The 11,867-nt window shown below is 29.7% G+C and overlaps 1 protein-coding gene across 2 annotated transcripts; it reads left to right on the forward strand.

Annotated features, from left to right (window-relative positions):
- Positions 1-7,920: 7,920 nt before the first annotated feature.
- Positions 7,921-10,465, forward strand: LOC130821223 (uncharacterized). Of its 2 annotated transcripts, none has more exons than XM_057686901.1 (2): positions 7,921-8,123; positions 8,586-10,465. In XM_057686901.1, the coding sequence occupies exon 2, from the start codon at positions 8,699-8,701 to the stop codon at positions 9,845-9,847; it is 1,149 nt and encodes a 382-aa protein (XP_057542884.1). In that variant the 5' UTR covers positions 7,921-8,123; positions 8,586-8,698; the 3' UTR covers positions 9,848-10,465. The 2 variants fall into 2 exon arrangements, with proteins under 2 accessions (XP_057542884.1, XP_057542885.1); XM_057686902.1 differs by having other exon boundaries at positions 8,625-10,465.
- The last annotated feature ends 1,402 nt before the right edge of the window (positions 10,466-11,867 follow it).

An 11,867-nucleotide genomic window follows, 5' to 3' on the forward strand; every position in this document is an offset into this window, starting at 1 on the left:
ACCCTCGAAGACATAGAGGTTGTTCCTCTTGATACCCTAAAGTACCAACTCAAAACCTCTGTATATATACAACTCCCTATCAGAAAATACACCATTGTACCCCAAATCATCTAAGGTACCCAATGAAATCGAATTCTTCCCTAAAGTACGGACATGCCGCACCCTGGTTAAAGTCAACCTCTGCCCATCCACAATCCTCAATCACATGGACTAAATACCGGTAACCTTACAAGGAGCATTGTTACTAACTATAACCGTACCCCCATTGTATCAGACCAATCTCGACGTAGACTCATATTGAATGAACACTCCTAATCTAGAACCTTAATATCAGATAGATCATCAGACTTAGTAGAACTAATGTCAAGTATTGCTTTGAATTATAGCTCTCCTTTGGTTTTTCTTTAACTATAATAGCTTGGAACTGGCCTTTCCGATCCTCATCGAACAGTTAGCCCTAAAGTGATTCGGTTTTTTACAGTAATAATAGGTCTTACTAGCAGTTTTACCAGATCTCTCATTGTCGTTTTCAGCACCTGACCTAGCATTATTGCCCTTGTTAAACCCCTTTTCTTTTTAGACTTTTCGGACTTAACAAATAACTCACTACCATTATCCCCATTAACGCTTATAGCTTTTTGATGAAGTTCCCTAGTATAAAGTGTTGCCTTCACTTCTTCTAAGGTCAGTGAGTCTTTCCCAACAACAAAAGAATCAACAAAATTCCCAAAGCTAGACGGTAGAGACACAAGTGATATCAATGTAACATCCTCATTATCAATTTTAACATCTAAACTATGTAAATCAAGTAAAATAGAGTTAAGTTTTTCTAGATGTTTCCGTAAGGGAGTATCTGACTGCATTCGGAGGCTAAATAACTGCTACTTTAGTAATAATTTGTTGGTCAGCGACTTAGTCATATACAATGACTCCGACGTAAACCAAAATTCAGCTGTTGTTCCCTAATCAGCAACCTCCATGATGCTATCACTAGTGGAAAAAAGCTTATATGCTGCGGTTTTATCCCTATTATATGCTGTGATTTTGACCCGCAACACTTGTGATAGCAGCATATGACACAATATTATATGCTGCGGTTCAGAATCGCAGCATACAATCCCTTTTTGTTTTCTTAAAAAAAGGGACTATATGCTGTGGTTCTTCAAGAACTGTAGCATATAGTGCATATTTTTTTTTGTTTTTTTCATTCTATATTTATTCGCCAATAAATATTAAAAACTATATACAAAATAATAATTACACTAATAATCTTTTAATATTTCCCAAATCATCACTAAAATTTTCTCATACAATTCCAAATCAATCATTATTACTTAATTATGTATATAGTGATGTATGACGGATTTTAATTAACATATAATAATATATTTTTTATAATGATTGTATTTTACACAATTGCAACAATGTATCAAAACTCACAAACAAATTAAAAATCAACCCCACACAAACATAGAGGAGAAACAAAACTCACAAAATGCAAAGTTTTATCATTCTATTCGCCTAAAGTTGGTATGAAATTTTGCCCGCAAATAAAATTACTTTAATTAAGTAAGACAAACAACTTCATTATCATTATTTGCATCTTTCAATAATTGATCTCAATGTGCATATGTAACTTGGTAGACAACAAACAAAAATAATTGGCACCAAGTGGGAGAAAATTTGCTGTAAACATTACACTTACAATATATTTGATGAGAAACCACGAAGCCCACTAACACTATAAAAACAAAATCATATTGAGACAATCTGTCATCGACCTTGGCAACGGGTTGGAGACAGGAAAGTCCCGTCGCCAAGGTTGGCTACGGGCATTTTCTGTCTCCATCCCATAGCCATTCTATCTCCGAAGTTGGCTACGAGCATTTTTCGTCTCCAACCATAGTCATTCTGTCTTCAAAGTTGGCTACGAGCATTTTCCGTCTCCATCCCGTCGCCATTAATATTATGTGAGAATTCAAATTCACGAGAAAAGGAAACTTGGGTTTATAAATTTTTCACTTTCACATTCACTTTACTTTTATGTTTTCACATTCACCTTCAATAATCTTTAATCTCTTACACTTATTAATCTTTAACTTTCAACCTTCTTCAACCTCTTTCAACCTTCAATCTTTAACCATCAACCTTCAATCTTTAACCATCAACCTTCAACCTTTAACATTTATTCAACCAGCATCATCCATTTTTGGTTTGTTTCCTAAGAGTGTTTAGCTTTTTTTTTTTTTTTTTTTTAAGTTCATATGTTGTTGCTATTTGATGATAGTTTATATGTCGATTTATTTTTCGATTTGTATGTTGTTGGTAAATTTTAGTTTGTGCTTTAAGTTTTCTTTCCTATTTTTTGTTATTTTGATTTTTGATAATTTTTTATTTGTATATTGTTGTACATGTTGGTAATTTTTGTTGTTGCTAGATTTGTTAATTTTTCTATTTATATGTAGATTTTTGTTAATTTTTTTGTTTATATGATAGTTTTTGTTAATTTTTTATTTATATGTTGATTTTTCTTTTAGTTCACATTGTTGTATGTTGTTGTTGGTAGTTTTTTTTGTTAATTATTGATAGTTATTTTTTTTTATTTTTTCAAATTTCAGATTTTTTTGATTTTCTATCCAAATGTTTATTTTTAGATTTTTTTTTTGTTAGATTTTGAATTTTTTTGTATTTGTTTGTTGGTAATTAGCTATTACTTTTTTTAATTATATGTTAAATAATGAATTTTTTTTTTTGTTAATTTCAGTTTTATAATTTCATGGTGAAAGTCCTAGTGCATTTTGTGGTTCCCATGGATCTCATAACATTCCGAGGGAAACACGCCCACTGAGAAGTGGAGAGATGCGCGAATTAAAAGACAAGATTGTCGCGTATCTTGCTAATTTTTGTCCTTGATAAATTTAATGTATATTATATTTTTTAGGAATTTAATGTATATATTATATATATATGTACGTACATAATATTATATTATATATACGATCGAGAGTTTATTATTACAAAGAGATTATTGGTGAATATTTGTGATTATCATTAGATTATTATTGGATTAATCATTGTTATTACATTGTACATTATTATTGGATTATTATTAGTATAAAACGAAAAAAGAAAAAAAAATACCAACTATTTGCTGCGGTCAAGCCAAAACCGCAGCAAATAAGGAGGACTATTTGCTGCGGTTTTGGGGCTGACCGCAGCAAATAGTCCTCCTTATTTGTTGCGGTTTTAACTTGACCGCAGCAAATAACGCCCTTTTTTTGCTGCGGTTATTAACCGCAGCATTTAAAATAGGCCATTTGCTGCTATCACTATTGCTTGGGGTCAAAACCGCAGCAAATAATGGCCAAAATCTAAATTATTTAAAAATAATTTATGTGTAAATTTAGTATTTTAAACCTTTTGTATTATATTTGTTACTATTCTTTATATTAATATAGTTAGTTTGTTGTTTATATATTTTTTTGTTGTATATATTTTATTTGTTATTTTAGTTTTATGTATTTTTATATATTTATTGTTATTTTAGTTAAAATAAAACCTAAAATCTAAATTATAAACTCTTAATTCTTATTAATTAATATTAAAATACTAATAATTAATTAATTAATAATATTAATAATAAATAATAATATTAGAATGTAAAAGGAAAATCAGGATATGGCGACGCGAAATATGGCTACGGGTTCATTCCGTCTCCATCCTGTCGCAATATGGCTAATGGCTACAAAATGCCAATTATCAAACTACAACTACCTTTATTCAACACCCCAAACAAAACCAAAAGACACACTTAATCATCAAGATACAACAAAAACACAGAGAGATAATAACTGCAACAATAACAGGATTCACAAGTCAGAGAAGCATTTCAGAGAATGCAAAATCATTAATTGCTATTGCATTTTCCATTTTCATTATTCCAATCCAATAACAACACAAATATGATCATAAAGTGTTGTAAAGAACACTCAGAATGCAGCGTTATGCAATCAATTAATCATCTCCCCAGTATCACCAATATTTTATCTTAATCTTCACCACAAACAATATTATTATTATCAATGTTGATTTTATTAGATAAACACCAATTTGAGAAAGAAAAGTATGTTCTTTATCAATGTTAATCATAACTCCAAAAGCATGAGCCCTACAATTCATTCACTTGCCATTCAAGTTCACTATCAGAAATTCAACAAGTGTAGATCTGGAATTGAAAATCAAAACCCTAAAAGCATTTTCAACGAGAGAAGAAGAAAGTGAGAGAGAATGAGAAGAAATCGGAAAATGAGAAAAAAAAATCAAAGTATCTGATGAAATGGCGTACGATGTGGCAGTCCAGTGGCAAAAGTACTTTTCATCGGCCAAGGATGAATTAGTATTCATCCCTTACAAATATTTTATAGATAAAGGATAAATTAGCTATAAATTTGTTAAAATCAGTCGATAAATTAATAGTAATTTTATAAACTAAAACTAAACATAAAATTCCTAGAATTTTGACTTGTTTTCAAGTAAAAGTCGATTCGGATTTACAACTGTTCGATTAAAAATTATTTAGATTTACGAAAGTTGACTAAAAATCAATTCGGTTTAAGTCAGTTTTAGCTGGATCGAGTTCGATTTCAAACATAATAATTCGGGTTGATTATGACTCAATTCAATCACTGTTAGTTTCTGGTAATCTCAATTAATAGTTATATGTCGTGTGTAACTTCGTTCGAGTAATCTCGGTTCGATAAACCAAAACAAAATATCGGATCGGATAACTTTCGGCCCCAGTTCGGATTTTCGAGTCTGGTCACATTTTAAAGAGCTCTAGTTTCTATGTCATAGATGAAAACTTCTCATTTTCTAACAGGGACAGCGAAGTTGTAATAGTTCGAATTAAAGTGAACCGGATATTCACATGTAAATATGAATTTCGGGCTACATGTTGTACGTTTAAGTTAAAACTAAAGATCGATGACGTTTTAACTTGCACAAAAGTATGGTCTAAGCGTGTACCTTGATAGCACGATAAATCAATTCAAGGCACTTTCACAAACGAAATGTCAACCTCTTATGAACCGAGGTCCTAAACATAAATACACACACAAAAAGCACGTATTAGAACGTGTTTACACATTTAATCCATTTTATACCATCAAGGCGTCACTAAACTTTTAATTTTAAATGATTAAATATTAATCTCAATAACTTCTTAATTTTAAAATACAACCAGAAAAGTTATTGACATTTTTGGACAGCGTTGAAAATTTAAACACAAAATGTAACTTCACCACTGCGTTCAGAAGACATCAATTACGTTGGGTATCAAAATTTCATAATTTTTAACGATCATTTACTATTTTTGATTAATTTTAATGTTTAAATGGCTTTTAATGCAATCGATGAGCGAAACGACAAACAAAACGCACTCGAATATCGAGGTTCAAGGCGCAAACCCCTGAGATAGCATGTCACTGTCCAAATCTTTTTTATTATTATTAGTTTTAAATTTATTTTATTTAAATAATTAAATCTCTTTAATCTCCTTTTATAATTCAATGATTCAATCAACAACACATACAAAACAACATTCACTACCACTATTTAATCTCAATAATAAAATCAACAAAAAATTTAACAAATACATAACATTAAATATATACATTTTACCTATACACAAAAATTTCGTTGCTAAATTAAATCATAAATTAAAACCTAAACAAATCATTAAATTAGAATATTTCTATCAATCACCAACTATATATATATATATATATATATATATATATATATATATATATATATATATATATATATATATATATATATATATATATATATATATATATATATATATATATATATATATATATATATATATATATATATATATATTCTCTTTTTTTTCCTAAAAATATAAAAATATTAAACATGATCCTTCTAACAAATTGAAATTTTGCTAAAGAATCACAAGTTGTCATATTTACAAAAATAAATAAATGAACACACATAATTTTTCTAACAAATTAAAATTTTGTTGAGGAATATGAATTCGTAAGAAACTATATAAAATAAAGCATGAACAACATTCCTTCTATCAAATTATATTTTGTCAAAGGAATGTAAATTCATAAAAAAAAACTTTATAAATTAAATCATAAACATCACTCCTTCTAACAAATTATATTTTATTAAAGGAATGTAAATTCATAAGAAACTTTATAAATGAAAACATAAACATTATTCTTTTTAACAAATTATATTTTGTTAAAGGAATGTGAATTCATAAGAAACTATATAACACATGAACATAATTTTTCTAACAAATTATATTTTGTTAAAGAATTATAAATCATAAAAAAACTATATAAAATAATAATAATGCTCATAATAAAATTGTTTTAATAAACTAAAATTTTGCGAAATAATGATGATATGGAATTTAATTTTGATATTCAAATTCAAGAATTATAAATGATACATATATACTTAGAATTTACAAATTTTGATACTTCACCAAATTTTATATTGTAATTATAATTCTATAGAATTGATCCAATTTTCTATTTTCAAATTTAAATTTGCCGAACTTAGTATTTGAACCTTTCAATGGCTAATTAAACCTCATTAATTCTCTCCCTTAATTACCAAGATTAATATTGCCTTAAATCCCAATATTGATTCCCCCTCTTAGCTATTCATGGAACCGGCAAAGACTTCTCAACTTTCCCTTTTTATTTATTTATTTATTTTTTATTTTTTTAATTTAATTAATTTATTGTTCAGTATAATTGTTAGACGCAAAAGTCGTTACGTGATAAACTTGTTACGCGACAAAACACACGTACAAATAAAAAATATACTCGAAAAATTATTTAACATATTTGATCGACTAATTATTTATTAATAATTTATTTTTTTAAATCGATAATTTAACATGATGTACAGTAGCACATCTCTAGTCTCTATATATGAGTAGGTTGCAGACTCTACGACTTTTTCTAAATGATAGCCAAGCTATATCAAAATTTAACCACTAAGAAATCGCATTATCACTTTACACCACTTTACTTATAAACTCAAAAGTAATGTATTTCACTTTTGAAAATAAATTAATAAATAAGTCAATTTAACTTATAAATAAAGAATATTGAATAAATAAATAAGTCAAATTTACTAGAAAGTAAGAAAAGAAAAAGATATACGCATTTTAAAATTTTAATAGAAAATATTTTTAGCAATATAAATTGATTTAAATAACTTGCACCAATTATCATAAAATAAAAGACACAACGTGGATAACATACTTAAAACATGAAGACAAGCCTTACCTTTGCTTATACTTGCAATTCAAACATACACAACCACACTACAATACAAGAACACCTAATCCAAAACATGGAATTTATCATATTTTCCATTACAAACAATATTGAAAAAGAACATGGCAAATTTGGTAATAAATATTCAAAACCACGGTTGATTTAATAGAGAATCTCAACTAAAATTTTTCATGGTAGGAAATGCTATCTTATGGGATTAGTAACATTAATGTAAGGAGGAAATCGCGTCTTATCTTAATTCGAGGGTAAATATTTTTTTTGTTACTTTTAATTTAAATAATTTTTGATTGATTTTGCTCTTACTTTTTTAAAATGTTCTCATTTTTATCTAATACTCAAACATATAGTCTCTATTCATTTTAATCACGCATTTTTATTATTCACTTATTTTTTTTATTTCATAGCCTAATTTAATTTTTTTTTATAAATTTCATTTATTTTATAACTTATATAAGATGAAATAGACATAAAGAGTACCACTTTTTAAGATGTTAGAGTATCTTTTAAAAAACCATTAATGTAATTCAAAAAAAAAAAAAATAATGTATAGTAGGCTAAACCAAAATTTTTATCTTGTTTTAAGACGTTTTTTCCTTTCAATTAACACCAATCCCACAAGAAATTTTCCCTTACACCTTGTCCATCAGATCTTCTAATTTCCTTCTAACAATTGGATTTGTCCCTTTTCACCCTCTTCATCTTTCTTTCTCTCTCTTCCCCAAACCCTAATTTCAAATCATGATATCCTACCCTTAAAATCCTAAAGATCAGGTAAATCTTCTTCACCTTTAGTCTTTTTGATCACAATTCCTAGCTGGATTTTTGCTCTATCAATCGTCGTAACAAAATTTTATAGTTCACATTCTAATCATGCTTGCTAAACTCTGTTTTTGATTTGGTTCAAACATTGTTTTCCAGCTTTAAACTTTGATGATTACCTTCTTTTTCTGATTCATTTCAGTTTTTGTGTGTGTGTTCTGTTTTGTGTTAGATTATTGCATTGATGAACAATAATGAAACCCTCTTTTGAGTTGAAAATTTTTGCTTGTTATGTTGTGTTTAATGAAATTCTGTTATGTTTTTATATCTTTTTCTGGTTAAATCAATTGAGATTAGATCCTGAATTGTGACTTGTTATGATGTTGCTTATGAAATTTTGTCCTTTGGGTCTTTTCTATTTTGGGTGAATTCAGATAAATATGAATAATTTAGTGTTGAATTGATATGTGGCAGAATTCTATTCTTGCTGATGTTGTAGCATGAATGTAATAGTGGGAATCGATTATAACATGTACAAAATCCATGTTATTGGTCCTTAGAGATTGCTGAAAGAGAGGGATTTTCATATGGAGGCCAATGAGTGTAATACAAATCATTTAGATGCTGATGTTCGATTGCCGCCTCGAAAGCGGTTGCTAGCCGGGCTGAAAAAACAAAGCTGTTCGGGGAGTACATCACAGTGCTCACAAGAGAATAATTCTAGCCCTAGCCCTAGCCCTAGCCCTAGCCCTAATCCTAGTGTGAGCCCTTTGAGTGAATTTGATGTCCGTCTTAATAATCTGTTGAAATCTTATAAGAATGGATCTAACATGTCTCCTGAAGAGATAGCAGAAGCTGCAGGCTCGGCTGCTGCAGCAGCAGCTAAGGCAGCTGAAGCTGCTAGAGCTGGTGCCGAGGAAAAAGCTTCTATTGCTGCAAAGGCCGTAGCTGCTGCTAAGAGTGCCTTGGATTTGGTTGCTTCTATATCTGAAGATACAAGCAGCAAAGATAAGCTTAAGAATAAGCTGAAGAAGCATGTCCCCGTTCAACTCTTGTACAAAAAATATCAACCTATTGAGAATTGTGGGACAGATGAAGAGTTAGCCATGAGACTACATCGGGTTATGAATAGCTCGCCCAGAATTTCAAAACCTTCCCCGAGCTCTGACTCTAAGAATCATAAGCACAAGAAGCTGAAAGTTTTGCCACCTAGTGAGAAGAGTGGTAGTGAAAATGGTATGAGTCTAAGGGATGGAAATGCCAAATTACCTTCAGTGTGCAATGAGGATGTTATAGAGGGTGGTATGGACTGTGAAGGCTCTAATGAAGAGCCTTTTACGGTAAAAGTAGATGATAAGGTGTTAAAATCTTCTAAATCTGATGAGATAGAAGTGAATAGTAGGGAAACCGAATTAACTCAATCCAAGGAAAAAACATTTGAAGTATCGGGTGATACATGTGTTAATGGTAGGAAGCGAGGTAGAATCAAGCAGAAAAAGTTATCTTTAAGCATATGTAGCTCTAAGGATCAATCAAACTCTAAGCTAGGTCAGAATCTGATGAACCCTTTGTTAACTAGGCCTAGAACTGAGAAACCTACTGTCCGCCACGTATCATTGCTCTCTTTAGAGCCTCCTGCTGAAAATGCCACTCCAATTGAGGTTACACAAACATGGAAATGCCAGGATTTCAAAGTTTCTCAATGTCTCAAACAGGACAAAGTTGTGCAGTTGTAAATCTCTAATGATATTCTTCGATATGTTGTCACCACAATGGAGCATTTCATAGTTACCGGAAACCAGAAACTTCCTTTCGAATCCCATTTCGGAACCCTCGTTTCAGAAACTCTGCATTAACGTTTCCGAAATACACTCCCCATATGTTTTTTCCAAAGCCCAAAACCATATATAATACCATAAAGGCCTTCTTTTTATTTTTTTTCCTTATCTTTTCTTTTTAGTCATTCTCTTGTTTTACTCATTTTATTCCATATTTCCTACATATGTGAAACTCTAAAGTTAATGTTTCTCATTCCGTTTCCATTTCTGGTTATCCATCTGAGGCAGAACTTTGATCTTGTAGACAGGGTCTTATACTCTTATCATTATTATCTATGTTCTTTTTTTTTTTTTGCTTGTATTTGCATTCTATGGCTTGTTGACAACAATGTATATTTTTACCAGTCAGTTTTTCATATCAATGTGTGATATAGGATAGGAGCTCCAATAATGTGTAGTGTCTTTGCTGCTACACGAAATACGTGCTTTCACTTGTAGATGTGATGTAGATGTACAAGACAGTTTATGTATGATTTTCTGATTATAATTCAATGAATGATTCAATTTCTTTCTCCAGATAGTGTGATTCTGCTTTGGTATATTCTTTTTGTCATTGGAACTTTTAAATTGTTATAGATTTGGATATATCAGAAACTCAGAGGAAACAGAATCACCATCTTAATTCTTGTTCGCAGTTGCTAACTTACCTATTATTTAGGTGTTTAAATGCGATTCAACTCGTTGGATCCACCAAAATCAAACTGTGTTAGACCCATGTTTTAACCGAGAAAATATCTCTGAAAATTGGGCTCATCTCGAATCAGAGGCTAATTGTAACCGAAACAAACCGATTTATTTTCAAATATCTGAGCTCGAATTGAACCGATGTTGATACGACAACCAAAATGTAAACGTCTAAAGTGATTTGTAACTCAAGTTAGCTTGAACTGAATATGAACTGAGTCAATCTATTACCCGAAAATAATTGATTTACATTCGATATTTGGGTAATTGAACCCCGACCATGAATCGTTGGAGATGAACTCGGCCCTATATGTTGAATGATCCATAGATAAATAAGAGTTCAATTATAAATCAATATTGGACATACACTAATTGCTAGCAGTTTTTTAAAATTGCAACAAATTTCCAATTCAATTAAATTTGGATGAAACTAATGTTTAACCCATAAAATAAACTCGTTGTCTATAATTGAAATTTCAGGAATCAATAATGGGGAGAGTGGCACTAGCTAATATTTCAAAATATTACAAACAAAAATTGATCTAATTGAACTTACCTTGAACTCGAAAATCAATTGTATGGAAATTGGTGCGAATGTATATTTTTTTTCAATTATAACCGATTTTATCCAAATCAAAGTTAACTTGTAATTGAATTTTATCTGAATTGAAATTAACTTGTTACCAAAGATCGACTGCTCAAACCTTAATTGAAGCAGTTTCATGATTGATGTCTAGTTAACCAACCCTAAAATGATATCAATACTACTTGATTTGTAACTTAATAATATCTAAATCGAACATGTACACCTCCATAATTAGGTCCAATTTAAAAACACATTTTAAATTAAAAACTTAAATCAAGTCTTAATTGTGGGAGCGCTACCGCCACATTTATTTCTAAGAAATAAATATAAGGCTAAACAACTATAAAATAATTTAGTAAAATTAAACCAACTAAGAAAATCTTATAACTTAAGTTTTAAACCCAAATCTAATTCTGAATAAAACTTATAGCTGAAAGTAAAATTTAAACTAAGACATGACTGTAATAAAAGGTAATTTTCTAGGTGAACCTCACTCCACAATTCTCACGCGATTAATAATATGTAAAAATAAAATTATAAGAAAGACAAGGAAAAAACTCCAAATATTAAGAAATTAAGTAATTTCAACTCTATCCTGTAAAATAATTAAGTTAAAATAAAAATTTTAGGAAAATAATATATAGTTGA

The sequence above is a fragment of the Amaranthus tricolor genome, chromosome 8 (assembly GCF_026212465.1).
Source record: "Amaranthus tricolor cultivar Red isolate AtriRed21 chromosome 8, ASM2621246v1, whole genome shotgun sequence".
Classification (NCBI taxonomy): Eukaryota; Viridiplantae; Streptophyta; class Magnoliopsida; order Caryophyllales; family Amaranthaceae; genus Amaranthus; species Amaranthus tricolor.

Bases quoted from the DNA above. Each gene is read 5' to 3' on its own strand.
- LOC130821223 (XM_057686901.1), top strand. From the start codon at position 8,699: ATGGAGGCCAATGAGTGTAATACAAATCATTTAGATGCTGATGTTCGA.